We start from the raw sequence: 24,506 nt of genomic DNA on the forward strand, positions 1-24,506 counted from the left end.
TCTTTTTTTTTAAAGAGAGAGAAATGGCACAAGGCCCTTTCAGCTGTGCAGGGAAGCATCAAGATGTTCTTGTAATGTCATTCACAATCTTCTAAGGCTGGACTGAGATAGCTTTATTGCTTTTGCAGGGGGCTCTTGCTGCTGAGAGTGCTCAGATGGGCCTTTCCATTGGCCTGTTCTTCCATTGTATTTTTTTTTTCATCTCTCTCCGTTTTTCCTAGGTAGCAGGGATAAAAGGCATATTCCTGGCTAACAAAAAGATAGATGACCAAGTCAAGACATTCATTACCTACAACAAGGGCAGAGACTGGCGTTTGCTGAAGGCACCAGACACCAATCTGAGAGGCGATCCTGTAGTTTGCCAGCTGGTGAGTGGCAGACCTTTTCAAAGGTCTCAGTAAGCTGACTCCTTTTGAGCCTTTTACGTTAGTTCACTGGGTTAAAAAAAAAAAAAGTTTCAAATGAAGCTAGATAGGAGGAATTCTTGCCTGTCAGAGAACTGCAGAGTCAGGTGCTCCGCAGTGGGGCACAGTTTACAGATAAGAGCTTTAGGTTGGATTCATAACATAGTTCAACAACATTCAGTGAACAGTTATTCTACTGTAGCCCCTGTGTTTCGAAGGAGTGGTGTTTTACTGGTGACTTCCTCTGTGTGCTTTCCTCCTGATTTGCTAGGTGTTAAGAGAGTTCCCTTAAGTATATTTCCCTTAAACTCTGTGAAGCTTTACAAATAGAAATTTTTCACCATCTTGCTTCACCTTTTTTTATGTAACTCGAATTAGAATATGAAAGTTTTTAGTGGAAAGTGCTTCAGATCAGACTGATGGTAAAAACAAATGCAGGTATGCTCATTTCTGCTTCATAATCTCAGCTACTTCTATGGTGCTTATTCAAAAAACGAACATATACTTGTAACAGTGCTAAGAGTAGAGGGGTCATTTTCAGGAGGACTGGAGCATCTGTCTGCAAGGGTTCCTCTGTTATTTGATTTGTTAAATGTTGAAACGTGTGCCTTTTGCTTGTTTCCTGTCAACAGCCCTTCTGCTCATTGCACTTGCATCTGCAACTCTCAGAGAACCCATATACTTCAGGAAGCATTTCCAGTAAGGAGACAGCCCCTGGGCTGATGGTGGCAGCAGGTAAGAACTGATGTGCTTCTCAGTGCTCACCCATGTTTCCTTGGGAGACTGAGTGTGTTTTAAGATGTTTGGTGTTGACATAAAAGTTTTTAGCTCTGTTTCAGGTGGTGCTAAACTAGTTTAAATTAACTCCAACGTGCTGTGGACTAGGAGGACAAGTGGCCCCTTACTCCAAGCTTGTTACTTGTGTAACAAGCACTGAGCTGTCTCCAAGGCCTGTTGGGCGAAGCCTGGACTTCATGAACGCCTGTCTTGTGTGTGGCACCTACTTTCTGGTAGAAATGCTGGCAGCATTTCTTCAGCACTTCATGGGTCATTGTTGCTGTGTGTCATTCTGCAAAATGGTGTTTTAGCGGGTTGCAATGTTTTAATGACAACCTGCTACAATACTTGCACAGTGATAATGGCTGACCCACTGTAATTAATCTGACAACCATCATGGGCACTTTTGTCCTTTATTGCCTACATACAGTGTGTAACTGCTAGGGTAACAAAGTGCTCTCTAAGTGCTGTTGCTATTGAAAACTGGCTTCTGAAGCAGGTAGGCTGTCCTGCCTTTTCTCAGGGAGGTTCCTATGTAAATTCAAATATATTTAAGTGACTTAACTGTTCTTTCCAAGGCTCATTTTAACTTGATCTCTTTGTTACTGTATCTCTTTTGTCCTGTTCAGCCCATTAGTGACTGAATTCTGTCATTTTAGCATACTGCCTGTATGAATTTACATTGTTTCTTACAGCCATTTCCCTTCACCTGTTCTTCTGTACTTCCATGTGTCTGCTGGACTTAGCCAGAACCTAAAAGACAGGTTCCCTTCATGGCATTTAAAGCTCCGCAAGGGAAATACTGTATGATTTCCAGTTCACTGATCCAGGCCAAACAGGGCGAGATAATTTGGTTTAAACCTCCAGATCTTCTTATGCTTAGCCAAGTGGAGTCATCACTCCTGGCAGGCCAGACTTACTAGATGGATGCGTCGGAGCAAGCCTACTCATGATGCTGTGATTACAGACTTATTTTTCTTCAGCCTTTTAGGAAGCAAATAGAGGAAGTTGGACAGTGAAATTCTAGGCATTGATCAACATTGTTAGTAAATGCGGTTCTTTTCAAGCTGATAGTAGATGGGATGAATGCTTTCCCAGTCTAACAGTTAACCTTTAGGAGGCAGAATATAATTTCTGCCTTATTGTTTTGTACAATAAATAACTTTAACCTGTTGGGAATATGCACATCTGTTTCCACAAACTAGTTTCACAATAACAGGAGTGTATCACCATGTTAGCAAAGATGTTACAGAATAAGCACTGCTCAAACTCTCTGTTAAGCAATGTCTTTCTATGTGATTTACAGTGGTGCATTTCCAGCAATGATGGGAAACTCATACAGAGTTTAGATTCTTACTGAAGGAAGAGTTATGTTTTAATATCTAACTCTACAGCTGCCAAATCCCCTTCACTTGTCTGGGAATTAGTTATGTTTTGTAAGGTTTGAGTCCATATGACTGAATGAAGCTAGATGGAAAGAATGAAGAAAATTATGGAAAAGCTTTACACAGAAAAAGAGAGAGAGAGAGAGAGGTGGTATCAATAAAGCTTTACCATGTTACTCTTTTCCTGCCACAATTGGGAAATCTCTGTTTGGAATGTTCATCTTCCAGTTTTGATATTTAAAATATCACTGTACAAAATGTACACTTTTCTATTTAAGCCAGCAGGTAATTCTTGAAGACCTCCACTTATGATAATACACTGGCCTAAAGAGACCTTTGAACTACTGTAGATTTGTTCTTGTGAGCCTGGATGTCCCTAAAGACTGACCTTTTATATGATTTCTTGTACGTAGAGTTTTCTTGTACGTTCGTCTACAATAATGTGTCATTCGTGCTGGTGTCAAGGAAGGAAGATTAGGTAGATGGGCAATGTATCGTTTTCTATATTGTGAGCACTAATAGAAAAGTCATTCTTGAATTACCCTTCCTCCCAGAGCTAGAAGTTTCATTTTTGGAAATACTGTTGTCACAACAATAGAGCTAGCTGGATTTCATGATGCTGTTGGGAATGCATCAACCCACAGCTGGGTTTTAATTTCTCATTTTCCAGCATTAAATGTCAGAAATTCAATTAACATTTTCATTAGGGTGTTTTTATTATGCTTTTGTTGATGCTACAGATGTGATGTTGCAGTGCCACCTCTCCCTTTGCTATTTTTGAGGAAAAAAAATATTAGTTTTTCCTTCTTTTCATTGAAAGCATGATTGTTTTAAAACCAGTCTTTCTTGGAAGGTGTAAGAGTGGCTCAGTGTTTGAAAGAATTATGGGTTTGACCACAATGTGATGGCTGTTGGCCATTATGACTGGGAGACTTTCTGGTAGAGTATGTCAGTGCTACATCTGCCTGCTTCCCATGGGACAGATTTTCATATAATCAGAATCCCACCTAGCACTGACAGAAGATGTTGTTGACAGGCTATCAGGAAAAACAGGGTGACTGTGGTAGTTTTTCTGTTAACCATTGCGTGCTTTGTTAAGCAGGGAGACCTTAGTGAACTAACTTAGAACAGTCCTAAGTTCATTGTTTGGTGAAGCCCAGTGCTTGTAGACATTTTAATTCTGGAAACAGAACCAAGAGGCTGACCCCAGGGTAATGTGGGAATAAGTGAACGAGGTTTGTTCAGACCATATGCAAGTTTTTCAGCTATTGGACATCACTTGTGGTACTTTTGGAGGATGCTCAAAATTCTAGAGGGCTGAGGATTTAGTACAAATTCATTATTCACTCTGCATTAAGATGTATCACTGTGAGAGATGAGGTTCTGTCTGCCATCTCGGATGAAGTACCTTTAAAAAAATCTGTTTGAAGCTCTGAGATGGCATCTCCAAATGATGTTTTGCTGGGCTGTCTGTATAGATGGTTCAGGCTGATGTTTGGACTTCGCATTGCTTTGATATGTGGCATATCCATTCCCTAACACACAGTGAAGGTTGGGTTATTTCACTCTATAGAACTGTCTGCAGAACACTCCATCATAATGAAAACTACAAGATTAAAATTAAGAACCCTACAATTTGTTAGGTCAATGAGAATGATCGGCATTATCTAGACTGGTGCTTAGTGTGGGCTCTATGTCTGCTAATTTTTTTTTTTGACCCAGCTCAGTTCCATGCACTGCTTCTGTCCCTGGCTGAATTTTAGACCTAAACAATTAAGATTTCCTTTAAAGAGAACTGACATTTCATTATATCCCAGTCCTCATTAATCGCAAACCATCAGCAGACCCAGGAAGAAACTTTGCTTGTTTAACTGCAGATCCTGAGATTCATTAAGTTTTTAAGCATTTTAACAGAATCTCAAATGGGCTTCCTAGTCCCATAATCATGAACTTCGGTGGCAGCCTAATTTTCACCATTAAACTCAGTTGTGTAAGTAACTTGCTTTTGGATGCTGTCCTTTACACCAGAAGGGGAGAGAGACAGACATAATTACATTACGCATGACAAAGACTGGCAGATTATAGAGATCCGACTTGCTAGCCAGAGCACAGAGATTAAGAGTTCAGAGAAAAATGTGTGTGCAGTAGAATATCTGGTGGCCAGGGTCTTTAGCCACTATTCGACTGCTACTCTGATTTATGTGCACCAAATGGGTGTGTGATTTCATATGCAGTTTTGTGTTCATCTACACAAGAATTTCTGACATTCGCCTGTTTTGCAGGCAATATTGGCTCTGAGCTTTCCTACACTGATGTTGGCATGTTCATCTCTTCTGATGGTGGGAATTCCTGGAGACAGGTATGATTTGCAGAGAGAGGGAAAGAATAGAGCCTTTTACTATTCTTTCTCTTAGTCTTCCTTTTTTGGTGGAGTGGAATGCTTATTGCAGTATTTGCTTTGTTTGCAGATCTTCGAGGAGGAGTATAATGTGTGGTTTCTGGACTGGGGAGGGGCACTAGTGGCCCTTAAACACACATCAATGCCCATCCGACACTTGTGGTAAGGAAACTTGTTACTTTGACAAGTTTTCTGGGTGGGAGTGAGCTAACAGTGCTGCTATGATCTCTTGGTCGATGTCTTCTGGTGCCTACAAAATGAGCAAATGAGATCATTCTTATAAATGTTTTAATGTTTCTTTGTTTTTATTGCTTAATACTATGATTATTGTGCTTTATATAAATATAATGGCTATGTACATAATTACATATATGAATTACTCTTAGTACTAATTATGTTCTACAGTGCTTCAGATGGGGCTTATTTATGCTAATGGATACACATATAATAAGAAGCCATGCTTTGTGCTCCATCTATTTCAGAGGAGGTGCCCTTCTGTCTTTTGTTTGTAAAAGTTAGTATTAAACTGCCCTTTCCAAATTAAGGATGATGAAGATGTGTTGCTAAATGTTACTGATTCCTAAAGGATTTCACAATTGTTTTTTCAAAGCGAACTTGTAGCAGTCATAATGTATGAATAACCATTCTGAGTCAGGACCACTAAGCTAGTCAGTCTAGGCCACCATCCCCTTGCCAACAGCCTCCATAACTGGGATATATACAGGAGAATAGTAACAGAGCAGACCTTTAACGATGCTCTCAGCAGATTCCAGCTATTTTCTGCTCAGGATCTTTCTGTCTGTGGTTAGTGTGTGTTTTAGTGTGACTAGAAACATTTGCCTGTGCTAGGTAATTTGGTAATCATGGCCATACTTGAAGTTCCTTCAGGAAAGAGGACATCAAGAAGACCATGTCCAAGCCTTTAAACCAAGTCAAGTAGGAGCCAAGGCAGGAGAGTTATGTGTTAGCTAAGGGTTGGAGTCACCAAGGGGTCACCAAGTCACCAAGGGTAGGTGCATCAGGCTGTGGCAAGTTGAGCTCTGGAAGAGTGAAAAGTGAGCCACTTTTTGAAAGAGTTCTGAGTCATGTGTTAACCATTTACAGCTAAATCCTTCAACCAAGGTGCAACTGTTTTAATTGTCTTTCCTTATGGAGGCTCTTTGGATCTAACAAGTGCACTATGTGTACACGCATGTACTTAGATTTCAGGAAAGATTTGGTCACAGGTTAACCTTCCACAGGAGCTGAGAACCCAGTTCACTTTTGTCTACCTTGGAAAGTTTTCTTTCAGATTTTCTTTCCTCTCTACCTAATCTCATGAAATGCTGCATGCCGTACTGTGAGTGCCCCACCCAATCTATTAAATAAGGAGTGATTTAGAGCTGTTACCAATAAGCTCCAACAGATTTCTTCCAAAACTGTACCTTTAGGGGATTTGGAATTTGCTTTATATTGCCTCAGTAGGCACCCACTTTATGAACAGCAGCAGAATAAATTAAAGGGAGGGTATATGTATATCTATTAGTTCTCAGACTGAGACATTGTACAATAAGTTTCATCCTAGAGAAAAGAGGTACAGATAATTGAAAAGCTGAGAGAACTTTAGCTAACCTAATGAAGTGTGCTGTTCCCCAGAAATTGAAATGCTATTTAGACAGATAAGCATGCAGGCAGAACAGCATACAAATGCACAGGTGTACAGGAAGATACATACATTTAAATAAATAGATTTGAGACAGATAAGCTTTTTGTATGCTGCTGTTCTTCTAGCTTTCTGTCTTTGGTGTATAGTCAGCTTCTCTTTCTGGCAGATGTGCATCGTGAATTGGGTGAAGGTTTTACTAAGTGCTGCTAGAGGCAGTTATTTAGAGAATGGTGACTACACTGCAAAAAAACCTTGGCTTTCTACATTACTTAGCTCAGGTTAGTGTAACCTGTTGTTTGCAATGGCCTCCTAGTCCTTAGATGGTATCTCTGTGTCCCTGATGCTGCCTACTTGGAGTGAGCAGAGCTCAGTTTCCAGTAGGACCTTCTCATCCAAATCCACCTACTCAGGTACATGCACACCTACATGCACCCCTAAACTTTCCTTGCCTGGAAAATAAGGCAAAATTCTCTTTCATACTCACTTTAAAATGGGAAGTGTTTCTTGCTGCTCGGAGAAGACATTTAGGCCATGATTGTCTCTCTGGTAATGTCCTTTTAAGGTAATCTGTCAGTTTTCACAGCTCAGGTACTTTGGAAAATTGCAGAGAACTCTTAAATGACCCTGCTGGGAGAGATCAAATAATTTCAGAGCCAATAAACCTCTGTGTTACTCTGTTTATTCTCCCTTTACCCAGAGAACTTGGGGATAAAATTCTGGGCAGGTATTAGCAGAAGCAATTGTACGAAGCCTTGGGCAGATGGAAACCTCACAGACCTCAGAGTTGTTGTTGGGTGGCAACTCTAGGAGCTGGATGCCGACTGCCAGGCTAACAGTCAGATACAACAGGGGGTATGCATACCTTCCTCTGACTGCTTTCTGCACTCTCTGGAACAGGGTGACATGAAGGCTGACAGCTCACCTAAGGCCAGGAAGACAGGAGCAAAGGGGATAACAGGGCAGAACCTGTGAACTGGGACCTGTCCCCATGAATTAGCCCTGGGTACTAGGCACCTTTCTTGAAACAGGGGTAACTACAAGTAGGGATAGAGAGATTGTACCTAATGTCATATGGCATTGCTACACTGATGGGCTGAAAAATCCTATGGTATTGACAACAATTTTCATGCATTCAGACAAGGGCTGCTTACACCCTGAGCCCTGCCCTGTGCAAGGTGCTCTTGTAGATCCAGACTTGGCAATGCCCCTTTATCCTCTGAGTTCTACTGTACAGCTGGATCAAGAATATGCATACCCTTATTGCCAGTGTTTGTAAGTTTTTGATCATTCAAAATGCATCAAGAATGTGAATTAGGTGGCTAGGAGATGGTGCCTATCTATAAATCTAGCTTGGGTCTTGCAGACCTCAGCCAACATTCACTTGCCATGGTTGCTCTAGAGTAAGTCTTTTTACATGTGTAAATCTTGTCTGCTTCTGTCCCAGGGTGAGTTTTGATGAGGGAAGATCCTGGAGTAAATACAGTTTCACATCAACACCGCTTTTTGTGGATGGATCTCTTGTAGATCCTGGCATAGAGACTCAGATAATGACGTAAGTATAGCAGCTCTTAATTTTCTTAAAATGTGGTGCAAGAAGGAGTGCATGGAGATCCTGTAGTGCATGGTGAGCCTCTCTGCTGTGCAGTGTAGCATTGTGTAGCTGCACATGTAGTATTGCATGAATGCATGGTGTTGATTTGTGTTTTATTTTGACCGCAGACTTGGGTGAAGTGTCCATGTACCTCACGTAGCAAACAGATGATGCAGTGAAACTCCTCCTAGTAGGAACAGAGAGGTATGACAAGGAGAGGTGGTCCTTGATCCCAGGTTGTGACTTGTGAGTTCAGATAGGACAGAAGGAAAATCTACTTCTTGTTAGGGTGGCATTGCCATGGTCAGGTTGCTGAGAATTTATGTTATCAACTCTGGATGTTTTCATGACTTAGATGAAGCTGTGTCTGCTCTGATATGTAGGTAGTGACAGTCTTGGAGTATGGAGTTGAACTATTTACATCCAGCGATCCCTTTTCACAAAGACTGCTTTGACGCTGTTCCTTAGATCTGATGGCCCAGGGACTGTGATGCTCTTCAGAGGCCAGTGATGTAGATGGTTGCACCTAATGTCAGTTCTATGCTTACTCCAGATGTGCTACTTCACTGTTGTTTGAGCTTGCTGCTGGATATGAATATTCCTTAGCTTTGTTGCTTGCTATTTGCATAGTGGGTTTTACATCTGGTTTTAGCTCAAGATAAAAACATTCTCAGTGTGCAGATGCAGAACTGAACTTGGAATAACCTTCCTGAATGGAGATATAACATACTATGATCTACCCATGCTTTGGAAAGAGGAGCCTGGGCTGGTACCGAAGGTGCTTGGACCTTCCTCCTTCCAACAGTACTGTAGCTCTAGATAAGGGTGAAGAGCTCCTGGGCCAAGAGCAGTCAAGGTTCTGAATTCAACAGTGAAGGGAGAGGGGAAACTTGTAAAGTTCAAAGGCACCTCGAAGAGTCATCCGACTTCTCTTGCAAAGCTGATCAGAAACACTCTGCTCTGGGATTCCTAACAAAGCAAGGACTAGATGCGCTGCCTTTCTTACAGAGATGCCTTCTTTACCTGTGTTTTATCTGGGCTGACTGGAACAGATTTCTGAAAAGGATCAGAAAGCAAACTGGCTAGGAGGCTGTACTTAGACTGAGGCATGCCTGCAAAGCATATCTACTGTGTCAAGATGGCCCTCGGTTAATCACATCAGGCATTGTTGCACATCTGGTATTGTGTCATTCCTGTCCCAATTCAGGGATGGGAAACATAAGATAAATTTCACCTTTTGTTTATCCTGCTTTCTGCACCTTACACTGCAAAGTGCTCCAGATTTTCAATAGTTGCCATAGGAAAGAGAAGCAGACCTGGTATGTTTTCTACTAGGTTTCAGTCCATCTGCTTACTTAACGTGGCAGGAAAGCGTAGGTGGATCTCATTGCTGTTGTCACAGGTAGTGACAGACTGAGAGTAGACTGCTGTGTATGCTTTTCAGCAGTTTCTTAAGAAAGCTTGGTTAAGATAACAGTTGTCTTGGGCATTTCTGCTAGCGAATTGAATTTGTTCCAACTGGGTTGCGTGATTTGTGTTGGTATGCATTTCAGAAATTTGACGTGTATCAGCCTTACAAGAACAGAAGTGACTGTGAATGGTTTAACAGTTTATTTACATGGAATCTAGGAGGCTCACCTTAGCTGAAGGTGACTGGGGGAAAACATCTTACAGCAAAGGGTCATTTGAGCTGGCTTTTTTTGGCTATCTATGCCAAGACAAGTGACATGTCATGGTATTTCTGGATAGCTAGAGGATTGGGAAGTTGTAGCTAACTCTAGGCCATCTTTACCTTCTGTTCTGAACTGTCCTAGGGAAGCTGGAGTAAGAAATTATGGTTATAATTTGTGCCCATAAAGCGTAGGAGTGGCACTCTTAAGGGACTTGGAGTTTGTTTTCCAAACAGTGCTGGGGCAGCACAATGCAGCCTCCAGGCTTCTGTTGCTGACAATTACTGAGATTATTACTGGAGCAAAGGTTGTATCACTTTTGGTAGGGATGCTAGTTTTTTCTTTCCTCCAAAACCATGCCTTGGCTTCAGCTTTTTCTTCACTGGAGTACCTGTTTGCATAGAAGACTATATACCTGTACATCTGCTGCTTCGCAGTCAGCAAACATTGCCAAGAACAAACACAACAACATATCATACACCTGTGAACCTTTTCACAAGACTGCTATGAAGCATCTTATTGGGAATATGCATGCCAATCCCTGACTAATGATAAGAACCTGCATTCTGTTCAGTCTACACATTTTTCTCCAAATGCAATAATGTTCAGTCTTCTGTGCTGGCTAATGGGTTGGTTTTCCATGACATTCCTCATGCACTGCAGGATGGGTGTCACTTTACAACTGTGCATGCAGCCAGATCTGAGCTCAAATAAATCTGCTCATCAGCAACTTCACTGAAATCGATGGAGCTAATCAGTTTCAACTAGCTATGGATTTAGCCCACTTACTTTATAAATCAATGTGGTTTTATTTTGAAGTGGAAGATGCATTTTATATCTAAGGTTATTGTTTCTTGTATCTTCATAGTCTTCTGATGGGGAATGTAGATTATGTGTTATCTTGCTGAATATTGCATTGGCTTCTGACTTCTGAGATATTTGCTGTTATTTTATTATTATGATTAGTCATCATTAAAAACTTTAAAAATTACTCTTAGGAATCCATAAAAGTCATAAAAAGTAATTTCCCATTAAAATTGCCACAAATATTTAAAATAATTCTGGTCCACAGTGTTAAAGGAACTCACTTAGAAAACAGTCCATTTTTAAAACTTATCTGAAAATCACTCCTATTCCAGTCGCTTAAGTACTTATCAGAGTGAGTATTTCAGTTAACAAATATGTAAGGACAGCGTAGGATCAAGCTGAGCTTGTAGAAGCTTTGATTAAGAAGAAATGAACGCTTATCTATTGCTACTGGCCATCCTCTAAGCCAGAATATGTTATGCAACCCTTGGTGTTTGAAGATACATGGAATTTGCATTTACAGGTAGAGATAACAGTGATTTCAAGAAACTGATGGGTGCAGCACAACAGTTTGTAATCAACATCCTCTTATAGAGGACAGAATCATTGTGAACTCATGAAGTAGAAGCAGAGTGGACATATAGGTGATGACTGTGGTGATATTAGAGAACTGCCAAACTGAATAGGCGGCTTATAAGGATTTCTCTCTCATCCTGGAACATGTGAGATATTCAATTTACAGATCTTGCCTGATTCCCATGAAGGAAAATTTCTGTCATTTATTTGCATCAAAGTGGTTTGCATTCAACTACTGAGGAAAAAAAAATGCTGTGAAGGATGTATACTAAATAATAATTACAGCCCAGCTATTATTATAACCTGTCCTACGAGGACAAGCTGAGAGAGCTGAGGCTGTTCAGCCTGGAGAAGAGAAAGCTATGGGGAGACCTGATAGTGGCTTTTCAATATCTAAAGGGGGGCTGTAAGAAAGGAGACAGACTCCTTAGCTGGGTCTGTGGTAATAGGACAAGGGAAAATGGTTTCAAAATAAAGAGGGAGATTTTGACTGATTATAGTTTTTACAATAAGGACGGTGAGGCACTGGCATAGGTTGCCCAGAGAGGAGGGTGAGTGTCCCATCTCTGGAGACACCCAAGGTCAGGCTGGATGGAACTCTGAGCACCTGATGGAGCTGTAGTTGTCCCTACAGGAGAATTGGACTAGATGATCTTTAAAGGTCCCTTCCAACTCAAAAGAGCCTATGATTCTATTATTACTGTATTGCTTTCTTAACAATGTTATCGTAATGCTATTTTATTAAAATCAGTATATCAGTAGGATGACTATTATTCCCAACTTTAATTTTGTGGTACATCCTGTGAGTGGGCTTTCTGGGTTATAGGAAGCAGTAACAGTTTCATCAAAGAATTTTGTGTCACTTCATGGCTGTTATGTGAGCAGTTGCAGTAATTGTGTTGTAGGAGCATCCTAGGCTTTGGGATCCTGTGCTTTGTGCTGTGTATATTTGTCCTAAAACAGTCCTAAAGAACTTAGCAGTGTGCTAAAATCTGTGAATTTGTTTGTAGGGACATTATATGATTCTGAATATCTTAGTGAACTTTGTCATAGTGGAATTTGAAGTTGCTTTTAGTGGGGAATTGGACATGATGACTTACAGAAGTTATTTCAACTTAGATTATTGTATGATTTTTCTTTTTTTCATGTAATGTGGCTGTCAGGGTGAAGAAATGAAGTATTTCCTTACAAGCTGTGTAGGCTCCACCTCAGCATGTAGATTTGTGACATACAGGGAAGTATGACGAGACTGAGTGAGCTGAGTTCCAAGTCTAACTTGGAACTACTGGCTAAGCAAGGTGAATCCACTCTTCCTTTTTCCATTCCTGGCTGATTACCCATTTCTGCAGCTCCTTCTCTTGGTATTTTCACAACCATTTCATCTGACAAGATGGTCAGTTCAGTTCCCTTAGTATCACAGTACTTCAGCAGATGTGTGTCAAAGCACACTGCAGTGTTTGGTTTAGCTGTGAGGAAAGCAATTGTACAAAACAAAGGGTCTTTTAGGAAAATGACTGAAATGGATAAGGACAGTGGGTTTGGTGCATTTAGAGGTGACCCAATGAATCCTGTATCCCTCACTGGTGAGTTGTATGTCTTTTCATGATTTTTTGTTCTTGTGGGTTGGGTCTAACTTTTCCATGCTGACAAGTCATAGGCACAGAATGTTATTTGTCTGAGGTAGTCCTCAAATGAAAAGGAATTCAGTTGTATTCCTGTTCTAGTGGGTTGTGATATCCAAAAAGAAATGGTGTTCTCTTGAAAGTTGCTTATCTATAACATTTAAATCAAAGAAGAGATTTTTCTGGATCAAGTGAAGTTCTTTATGCTGTTCCAGCTCTTACACTTAATTATTATCTCTACCACTTACCAGCTAAGCATCTCTCCAAACTTGCATAAACAGAAATAACCTTTTTACTTCACAGCCTTGCAAAGTTTTGCTATTATTTTAGTAGACTCATTATACATGCGTGAGTGCAGACACTCACATATAGATGGAGATCATTAAGTTTGTCTCTGCTGATCAATATATATTTATGTAGACACACCTATGTATGTGTATATAAATATGTATGGGTTTCTAGGTGCATATACTTAATGATCCACATATACCTGTGTATGCATGATTGAGTATTAACATTTTCATTGGGAGGATTTAATATAAGCCAGTCCAACATAGCTGGTTTTCTTTACCATGGCTATGTGTACCTTAGAAAAAGTTCCCAATTGTAAATGAATACTTTGAGCCCTGGCTCTGCCAACACCTTCTTGTTTACATGGCTATACAGCTTTACCAGAGGGTGAAGTGGGAGCACTTTTTATTGGGAGATCCATGTAATTACTGGCAACCCATCACAGGGTGGCAGGAGAGTAGGGCAGAATGACTAAGTTGGAAAACACTGGAAAAGGTGAGATGGAGGCTGGGATACTTCTGAGATGAGAAAGAGAGTATTAAGAGTACAGGCAGTAATGACTGAATCCAAAAGTCCCACTTGCTCAGTTGCGTGTTCCAACAACAGCAAGCAGAGGATGCTGAAAGTATTTAAAAATAAAAATAAATTCCCTTGTAATCTTTGCCAATAAACAGAGATTTGCAAATAAGAGCCTTTCTTTGCCAGACATAGTATCCTATGTATTTCAAAGGCTGTCATGATTTCTTTTTCTAATTTTTCAAGTACTTTTTTCTGTAAATCCTTCAAGAAGTTTAGCAGTCACATCACAGCTAGGAATTCCATGAGTTAACTCTTATTCTGAAGAACAGACTGACTTATGGAAGGCATCAATGGAGCATGTGCAGGTACTAAGGCAGGCTGGTCAGATCCTGATTAGCGCTTGGCAGAAGTCCAACAGATTGAGTGTGAGGGGGGCAACAGCTCCAAGGACCAAGCTCCCACTGAGTTCAAAATTACATAGGAGTCAAGAGTCATTTTTCTGTCATTTTCTGATAAGGTGATTATCATCTTTCCTCTTTAAGCAAGGCAACATTCGTTGCCTTCTGCTCAAGTCTTGCTGTCACATTTAAAAGCTGGTATGGAAAAGAAAATTACAAGCTGACACAATGTCCTTGAATGATTCTGCCCCTTTGCTTAGGGGCAAGGAGTTGTGGATTTGCCACCTCTGTGTGGTTTTGCTGAAAAAAGTAAGGTGAAAATAGACATGTAGTAGAAAATAGTGCCTTTGCTGGTATACAGTCAGAGACGGCTTTCTCCTTTCTGGGTAAGCTGTCACCCCATAGAGTTGATTCTCTTCAGAGCTGGCACCCCTGTTTGCAGTCTCAGCAGTTGAGAGAAGAGGCGAGTGGGTGGCAGACACATTGAGAGACTGCTCTTCATAGAGGTAATTGAGGGTTTTGGTTTTGTTTTTTATCTAAAAAAGCACCCTAACATTCCTAACATTCTCAAAGAAAAGACACGGGGTGTAGCTCAGTTCCTGCGGCCCAGCAGAGGACAGAGACTCTCCTGCTGTCATTCAGGTCTCTTAGCTGCACTCTGCTTGAAAAAATGGGGAAGAAGCGATCTGAGAAAATCCAGATTTTTTTTGGTAACCTTTACTGTTGCTACTGAGCCGAACAGAGGATTTGATTAAGAGAGAATCTGGAGGGAAGATTTCATGAGTTCTGTAAAAATTAAATCTGACATGCTGTCTCCAGTGGGAAGGGATTCCAGAAGGGATCTTGTGTAGGGGCTGTCGTGATGAAGGATGCCCAGTTCTATCCTTCAGAATCTTCTCTGATTTTGCAAAACAGGGCTTGAAAGCAAAATATCCAGCCTGAGTGTACTCTAAGGTCTGCCAAAATAGGTTTTTTTAAAAGAAATCAAGGGGAAGATTTCAAAACTTAATGTATCTGTATTGGCTAGGTACCTTAGGGAGGACTGTGATTTTTAAATTATTGTTTGCATTGTGGACTTACATTTCTGTAAGTTTGCTTTTTGTGTCTTTTAATGAATATTGCACTAACCATTTGTGGTGCAGCTGGCTTTATTTTTGGCTGGGAATTTTACTGCAGGACTTTGATGTGTGGCCCTGTGAGTTCACTGTACTTTCCTCACTCACAGGGCTGCTCAGACTGCAGTGTGAAAACCTATGTATGGGTTCTTTAGAACAGGATCCATGGAATTAGAATGGCTCTGATGATAACTCTGCACACAGAAAAGTAAAATTTAGAATTTAATATTCAAAGAAAAATTGCTGGTATGGTTATTAAGTTAGGAAAGCAAAATGATTGAGAGGATATTGGCATTTGCTATAGTGAGCTGCGCTCCTGGATCAGCTAATCTAATTTCAAAACCATCTGGAAGTGATGAATAGTTGGAACTTAGAGAGAAGATGATCAATCTGCTAATGCCATCAAGTGATTTTACAATGGACAAGAAAACGTGTATTATAGGAATTCTCATTTTATCCTAGTAGATGATCAGTTTATACCCTGAAGAAAGACAGTTGATTACCCATATCATTATCTTCGTTTGCAAGACTTAAAAACATTATTAATGATCACAGATTAATCAGTGTCGCTTCCTTCTCCCATCTCCCTGCCAAAGGAGCGCTACATTCATTAGCTGTTGAATTGCTGCATGAATACACCTAAGCAGCTTGCAGAGACACAGTATTGATTATGCTGCTGAGAGCTGCAGTGTGAGCTGAGGTCTTATGGTAGCACCTGAATAGACAAATCAGGTGAGGAGAACAACTGTTTAGAGAAATCTTTCTCAGACAGAATCATGTGATTTATAGGGCCTTAGGAAAAGGATGGCTGTGACCTGAGATCAGTTCCCAGCAGTTGCACCATGTACTCAGAAGATTCCTGACAGAAGCTATGACACTCAGAGAAGGCACTGGGCTCTAGGCACGTATTGTCCTGGCAATCCCTGCTATCAGTACAAGCTGGGGGATGAGAGGATAGAGCACAGGTCTGCCGAGAAGGACCTGGGGGTACTGGTGGATGACAGCTGGATATGAGCCAGCAGTGTTTTCTTGCAGCCCAGAAAGCCAACTATATCCTGGGCTGCACTCAAAGCAGCATGGCCAGCAGGGTGAGAGAGGTGATCCCACTCCTCTGCTCTGCTCTGTGAGACCTTGCCTGGAGTACTGTGTCCAGATGTGGAGTCCTCAGTACAGGAGAGGCATAGGCCCAGAGAAAGGCCACAAAAACAATCCAAGGGATGGAACACGCTTCTTACATTTTCAAAAACTGATGGATGGATTATAGCTCTTGTGCTATCCTCCCGCCGACAGCTGGGGTGAGCTGTACTAACCACCCATACTAACCCTGGGGTGCACAGTCAGGGATGAGGTGCTGTGCACACTGTTTTTCCTCAGATTCTTTCACCTTTCAGTTAGGGCAAGCCATAAAATATTCCAAAATATGCCAGCAGCCTCAGGCAGGTTGAGAAACTGTATGGCCTCTACGCCCTTCTGCTCAGCCTGACCGTGATCCCACACGGGGCAGAGGGTGGTATGGCTCACAGCTTCTCTGGCAGCTGGGCAGGCTCAGCCCCACCTTGGCTGCAGAGTTCACTCTAACAGATTTTTCACTGTTTGTCTGCAGTGAGTGGTTGAAAGCAGCTTTCCAGAGCAGCAGTGCTATATTTTGAGGCATTTCACATCACTCAGGTGGTGCTACAAGCCTCTGTTACCAAGGAGAACCTGTCCTCTTATGTTCATCGTACATGGTTTCCCTGTTTAATGATCCCTTTGATTCAAACCTGTGAAACTTCTCCCTCTATAGCTGATCAACCACCTCACACTTCACTTAGCTATGTACAGCTCTTATCTTACTTTCAAACTAAAAGAGGGTAGATCTAGATAGGATGTAAGGAAAATAGTTTTTACCATAAGGGTGGTGAGGCTCTGGCACAGGCTGTCCAGAGAGGTGGTGGACACCCCATCCCCAGAGATACCCAAGGTCAGGCTGGACCACTTGCCAGGCTCTGAGCAGCTGATGGAGCTGTAGGTGTCCCTGTTCAGTGCAGGGGAGTTGGACTGGATGGCCTTTAAATGTCCCTTCCAACTCAAAGGATTCAGTGATCTCCTCTTCTAAGTCATTCTGTGTCCAGTTCTCTGATAGTCTATGCCAGGAAAAGCTTGTAATCCTGACCCACCACAAAAAATACCTGTTATATGTATTTGGGTTTTTTGTGTTCTGAGCAATGTCTTCCACACATGTTGATCATCTCTGGTTGGAAATCCACTGTTTCATAGGATGGCTGATTGAAATGACTGAACGTGCTCTGTTATCCAGCCTCTGCTGGGACTACAGACCTGTTAGGAAATGCTCAGATTGCTGATAGCTGCCAGTATCTTTTCTAGAAGAGGAGGCAGCGTCTTCAAGTTTCAAAGCTGTCAGAAACTGGTTGCCTTTCATGACTACTTCGAAGAGAGATAACACTATTAAAAAAAAAAAAAAAAAAAAGCATTAAAAATTAACGTGCTTTCCTACCCCCCTTTCTAAGTGTCTTACACTCCCTTTCATGTTGCTGGGATTTCTTTTGAAGCAATTGTCATGTAAAGTGTATTGGGCACACTGGCAATAATTTTTTTAGAGACCGGATTTCAAAAGGCTTGGTTTGTCATACTGTAAGCTTTTATTTTGATAGCACTTTGTGTTAGAAAATAAAAATTAAAAAACTTCCCTTCATCTCCTATTGCCTTGCACAGTATTTGTGTAGTTAATGGAGAAATCGAGCCCAAGAAGTAGGCTTGCTTTGTAATTATATGTTCTGCAGATTACTTGCTAATAATACTTGGCATTACTTGCTAACTGTGTTGTACCATATCATTTGCAGTAGTTTTCCTCTTGTGCTTTAAAGGAAGTGCCCATCAGGGTGATGAATAATCCCAGAACTGTTTTCCAAAGCTGAGAGAAAAGGGTCTACCATGCAAGATTTTTATGGGGAAGATTTTGTTTTTCTCTGTATTCGTAGAAACTCTTCCATTGTACCATCCCCTGTCTCCTGACCTGGAATCTGGCAGTGTCTCAGCTTTCCATGAGCAGTTTGATATGGATTGCTAGTCAGTGAATCCAGCCAACATCTAGAATTTCTCCTCTGTAAAAAAATCTCCATGTCATGGCAATCACTCTCACTTGGATGTGGAAATAAACGATTTCCTTCAAATTTTGTCTATGTGAGCAATTCAGTGAAAATTTTGTTTGGCCTTTTCCTTGGGAATTAGAACACAGGCCAAGATTTTATTGAGCGTATTTATATCCAAATTTGTCATCATGGGAGCCTCTATTTGCTTTTAATATATTTTTAGAAGCTTCAGAGCTGATGCATTTTCCCCCTCTGATTAGCAGCAGTAGAACAGGACCTTGTTTCTGAAATATTCTATAGAAATTACACTGATTTGCACCAGCTGAAAAAGTAGATCCAAATAGTCAGTATATTTTATTTGGAAGAAAACTAATCTTTAGTTTTTAGAAAGTTTGCCATTTTTCTTATTCTTTTTCCCATTCCCAGGCAGAAGTATAGCAGCCCTGAATCAACACCCAGTTGCCCTCGGGCTGCTGTTCCTAGTTAACAGGTCAGCCAAAAGCAACTGAATTAAAAGCTCCGAAGTGGCTCTTAATGACTGTATTTATTGTTTAGGAAAAAAATTAGAATGTGTTTTTTGCTGGCAATTGCATGCCTTTCCAGTGCCATGTTTCATCTTTTATGTTTCCTTCATTTCTAGTCTCTTGGTCCCTGCATCATCTTGCCAGTCATGAGACAGTATAACTCTGGCTCCTCTTCTACTCTCCCTAATTGCTGATCTGTGTCTCTCTCAATTAGATTCTACTTCCTTGTCTCGGTCCCTTTCCGTCCAATTTCCACGTAACTAGTGACCTCCTTTAATGCTAATTCCATCCAAACCTTAATAAAATACAATCAGGAGGTTACACAGCCCATTTGGTTTTCTCTAAAGTCATGATTTATGTTTAATTCATGGGGAAATGGCTCATCTCTTACTCCCCATTCATAAAACCTAACCCCACCAGCATAATTTGCAATTGTTCTGTGGCTGCTTGTGTGTTTTGAGCCCTAACAGCACAGCCTGCACACAAGAACTAGTCTTGCTTTCCCACTACTTTCTTACGCACAGATGCTTCAGATCCAGATTTCGTAATGGGCTCGTCTGTGTAAAATTGTCAACATTTTCTTTTATTGTCTTAAAAACTATGAATGTCAGCTAGCGATTAAGGTGTGTTTATCCACTGTGTCCTTCTGTATCCCTGTGCACTGAGCCAATAGGCTCACCCTTGTCACAGGTAGTGTAGCATGGGTGTAGCCTGGCTAATGGGGACAGAAATGAAAACCAAATCTAGGCAGTACAGAAGTGACAGGACCTTATATAGAGACACAGTCACCTCTCAGCTAGAGCTAATTTATTTGGCCAGATCTTGGCTTTTTCTGCTAGTCTACCCCTCGTGGTTGGTCGGTGTTCTCTACACCAAGGCTGACAATTGACCAAGCCTCCCCTCTTCCCCTGCTTGTGAAACCATGTTGTTGATGCTTGCTGGGAAGTGAGGGTGGTCTTCTAGGCCTGGCTAGCTCTTAAAAATCCAGCAACAGCAGCGCGTGCTTGTGCTTGCTGGGCAACAAAGAGAGTGAGCACGTTCAGTTTTGGTGTATTCACCACCCAGTGCTCCTGCAGTTCTGATTGCTCAGATGTGGGTCTCATCCTGGTTTGAGAGAGGGAGCTTCATCCCCTCCAGGGAGCTGGAAAAATCACATTTCTCTTCCAGGAGGTGGTTCTTCCAGTTTGTGCTTAATAGCATTTCTTGTATTCTCCCATTCCAGTATTGCTCCTGTAATTACCCATTAGAGGCACAGATGTGACTAAAAAGGAATTTTAACTGGAACCAGTGGACAGCCATGCTTTGTTTTCTCCCTTTCCCATTTCCACAGTGAAAGCACAGTTTCTGGTCAGCTGAAATATTTACCATTCTGGGTGATTTTACTGTTTTCTTTTGCTTGCTAGGATGCTTCCTTTGCAAGCATTTTTTTCTTTTACAGTATTAGTTATTAAAAAAGAAGCAACAAGCTTGGCTTCAGGTTTTCCTAAATTACTTGTGTTGACACTGCAATCAGCTTTTCCTTCACTATTATTAATTAAAGTGTATATTTGGCTTGCTCTCTATCTAGTCTTCTGTTGATCCTTCTGTCTCTTTGTGTGGTTTATATACAAATGTGCTATCTACTGAAAGTGTTTTTTGCTTTCATTTTATTTTTAGATATTCAAAATGCTTAAAACATAAGCAGCCTATTCTGTGGGGGCTAATCTTGTTAAAACTTGACTTCAGAGGCTGCCAGGGTACATTGTGAGAAGCAAAATGAGGTACCTTTTGATCCCTCTCACATTGCTGATATCCAGTGAAGGAAAAATACTTCAGAAAGTAGTATACATTTGATGTTTTGTGTAGTGAAGATGACCTTAGCAATTGCTTCCTTGCTTTATATCTTCAGTCTTCTCACAGATGGGCACAACTGAGAACAGAAGGCACTACCAGGGAATCTTGACAGTTATCTCCCATTACATGTAAAGGAGCTAGAGCTGACTATTGAAAAGTCCTACCTCTGTATCTAGACCAGCCAAATATAGACAACTTTAATTCATGCCTCATATAATGCCTTGCTGATTTACTATGAAAATAGTAGAAGACAACTTGGTTTAGCCATGAAACATTTCTGTTTCTGTGCTTGGGCAGCTCATCTGATACTGCCAGAAGGAATAGATCCAGATGGATACAGATGACAGTTTTCCTGAGATCGATGCAGAAAATATTAAGTGAGAAGATTTATTTCTCGTATGTAGGCAGGGACAGGGATTGAGTCTATGGTCTTGGGGTGGATGAGTTGTTATCTTGTGACCCTCAGATCATCCAAGGTTTCCCATTGACCTGTCAGGAATGAGCAATATTCAATGACATAAAAAGCACAGCTATCAACAGTGCAGGGAATAATAAGGCAAAAGCATTACAGTTCATCAATAGAATACTGTATAAATATAAAACTCTCTTGAATAGTTTCTGTACAAGGTTATCCAGTCACTGTATTCCACATTTGTAAGTTATTGTGTGTTTAAAAAATTAATGAAAGGTATAATTATAGCAGCGTTACCAGTGACCTTTTCCAAAATGATTCCATCGTGAATCTGTAAGCATTTCAGAATTGTTTTTCAGGTTCTTAGTAATTTTGCTGCAAATTAATGACATCAAGCTCTGGCAATAAAAGCCTTGCCTTGTTTCTCAAAAGAAGAGATTGGGAAGAATTTTCTGGTCTCCTAGCAATGGCTTCAGTGTGAGTGGTGCGTAGATCCAGTTGAGAAGATGCCTGTCCTTTTAGCTGAGATTTTATGTGGAGTTTTAACTGCTTACTCTGAGAGACAGAACAAAATCTACCCTGACTAATGTCAGTAAACTGCCATTCTATGGCTTAGTTTGGAGATCCTTTTTTAAACTGAGCTTACTCAGAAAACTGACTGTCTAAATGACATCTGGGTTCTTGTACTGGTTGCTTCTCAAGGGCTTCCAGATCAGACTACAGATATTGGAAAAAGTCAAGCCATTGTCTTTGTGTTGTCTTTGCAGTGTAAGACCTTGAAAACCCAGCTCCTTTCTTTTGTCTTCTGCTCTTGCAATGAGCTTTTAAGAGCTCTCAGTCAGACCATGGTAGGCAAGGGTATTGAGGCAAAATTCATAGTGCATTATGTCTGCTTTTCCACTCTGTCATCTTGATTGTTGGACTATACTGGGGGGGAAGAAAGCCCCTAATTTAGTAAACAGAGTAAATGAGAAACTAAGATACATAAGGAATTAGATAAATGAAATTGTATCTTCAAAGCAGTGTGATGATTTACCGGTTTGGGGGGGGGAGGGATGAATTCCCACCAGCCCTTTTTCAGTCACTCTCCTTGAGTGATTGAGACCTGTTTTATGTCTAAAAGCAAGAGGTTCAAAAATGAGAAAAAGCACACCAGAGTGCTGAGGTAATGAGTCTTTAAGGTTTTTCTTTCCTCAGTCAATGAGAAGTGGCTAACGAGAAGTATGCTGTCTTCTGTCCTGCCTTTTACAGCTCTTCCTGAATCAGCTGTGCTGTACAAAGAAATCCAAATATACCTACCAAAACACTTAATGCTGAGCACTTTTGACATGTTAACATCAGCAGTCTAAGATGTTTGAGCTCTCTGCTATCTACCCAGCCTTCTTGGATGGGCTTGGTGACCCCAAAACAGAGATTGTAGAGGGGAACAGGTGGATGTACCTTGAGTCACTGGTAAAATATCCAGTGATATAGTTCACAAAACTGATAAAAGTAGACTTCAGCTGTAATGTGCAGCAGAATTTGTTCCCTTTGATGGTTTGTTTATCTTAGTTCTAATGCCAAAAAAAGATGAAAGTTTTCATCACTTCCCAGAAAAAGCTGTTTGGGAGTTCAGTGGAGCTCCACAGATAACACAGATCCATTTGTTACATTTGCTTACTTCCATGGAAGTTTCAAACTTTCATACTTTCAATCTTGAAACACAGTGTAACCTTTGTCATTGGCTCATCTCTCCAACTGAAAAGGACCATAGGCATCTGGGTTGTGTTTGACCAGAGAGCTGTGTTCACATAGTACAGCTGCTTGCTAGGTGCTCTGCATATGTGAAGGTCTTCACTCCGAAGGCTGCACTGCAGTGATGGATCAGGCTTAAGAAGTTATTTATTAGGAGAGGAAAAAGTTGCCACTTCAGGAATCAAGTGACCCAGAACCATCTCTGCAGCACAAAGAAAAACATCCGTCTCTGTTCACACTCCTCTAATTACATTTAGAGTAGTATTGTTTCCATCTAAATTATAGCAATTATATACAAAGATCTTCTTTGAAATCATTTAATTAAAGAGTAGCTAATGCTCTCTGCTTTTGGAATGCTAATATATAGCCTTCCACTTAGGAATCCTTGTTTTTTTTTTTCCATTAATTATTGTTATCACGGAGGAATTTCAGTGGCAGAGGTTTTTTAGCTTGCTCTAACAAATTTAAAAAGCAAGGGTTCCGGTGATTTTAGTAGCTTGATTTTTGTAGCACAAAGAAGCATTTTACTCTCTTTCTTGAACAGTTAGTTAAGGTTCACTCTGAAGAACAACATTTTCTTTCAGATGCTGACAAAGCGTTGGGTTTCTCTAACCCTGTTATCTTTTGGGTTCAGGCAAGTGTTCATGTGTATGTCCTCCCTTCCTCTTGCTCTGTCTTCTGTGTTACGCACACACAGGTCAAATTCTGAACTGATATAGATTTGCTGGACTAAATGATTTCTGTTTGCTGAGTTGCTGCTTTGCAGGAATGACATTTTAGTTGTGCATCAAATCCAGGACAAACAAGATTCATAGGAGAGCTGCCCAGTTGTGCAAAAATACCATGACCAGATGAGCACCCTGTAAGAGCATGGAGCAAAAGCAGTTGTGGCACAAGAGCTGGTGGGATTTAACCAGTGACAAGACATAGTCATGATATGGACTGAAGGTAGTAGTCTGTACTGAGGTGATAGCAAAGCCAGCAACACTGAGTGATTACAGTGAAAATTCAGGGAAACTGGAGTAACACTAAGGTCGCAGCAGGAGATCTGGATTGCAGATCTGGAAACTCAAGATAAATTTTTTTCTCTTGCTTCACTTTCATAGGGAATTTTGTAAATCATCTGTATCTCTCAATCTTTCTTTTCTAGTCTGGAATAATGAAAATAATAGAAACTTTAATTCTCATAAGTCGCTTGGTTGAAAACATAGATTAGTGGAAGATGCATGAAATAATATATAGGAATATATGTAATGAAAAAAATGCTCTTCTCTGCCTTCTGAATTTTGCTGTAAGAGTGATATGATGCCATTGCTGAATGACTGTCAGAAAAGATTTCAGGTTCAGTACATACGGAATCTTTTAATCCAGAATTCATATTTTGGATAAGTAATGACAATGAGTTTTTAGGTCCTTTTATGTATTCATTGGACATGACCAAGAAGTTTTGTTTTAATGACAAATCAACACTATCATTGTGGATTTTTTTTTTGTTGTTTTTGTTTTTGTTTTGTTCTTTTCTTAATGCACTCCCCCAACCAATGAGTACGTGTACTATTGTATATGACTTGTAAAGTCTGGTCACTTGTATCCCTGCCCTGATCTCCTCCTACTACACACTTCTCTGGAAATCCAGCTGCAGTTGATTGCAAAACTGCTTCTTACTGAGAAAAGCATGGCTGACCAAAGGAGTAGGAAAATTCCCTTTGTCTTTGG

At 40.7% G+C, this 24,506-nt stretch overlaps 1 protein-coding gene across 1 annotated transcript in view; it reads left to right on the forward strand.

The window, feature by feature from the left end:
• SORCS3 (sortilin related VPS10 domain containing receptor 3) overlaps positions 1-24,506 on the forward strand; it is a 268,000-nt gene that overhangs the window by 204,844 nt on the left and 38,650 nt on the right. The window contains exons 10-14 of the mRNA XM_421749.8: positions 222-368; positions 1,037-1,139; positions 4,849-4,925; positions 5,035-5,126; positions 8,054-8,161. Of these exons, the coding sequence (XP_421749.3) occupies positions 222-368; positions 1,037-1,139; positions 4,849-4,925; positions 5,035-5,126; positions 8,054-8,161 (527 nt within the window). The remainder of the gene's footprint in view (positions 1-221; positions 369-1,036; positions 1,140-4,848; positions 4,926-5,034; positions 5,127-8,053; positions 8,162-24,506) is intronic.

The sequence above is a fragment of the Gallus gallus genome, chromosome 6 (assembly GCF_016699485.2).
Source record: "Gallus gallus isolate bGalGal1 chromosome 6, bGalGal1.mat.broiler.GRCg7b, whole genome shotgun sequence".
Classification (NCBI taxonomy): Eukaryota; Metazoa; Chordata; class Aves; order Galliformes; family Phasianidae; genus Gallus; species Gallus gallus.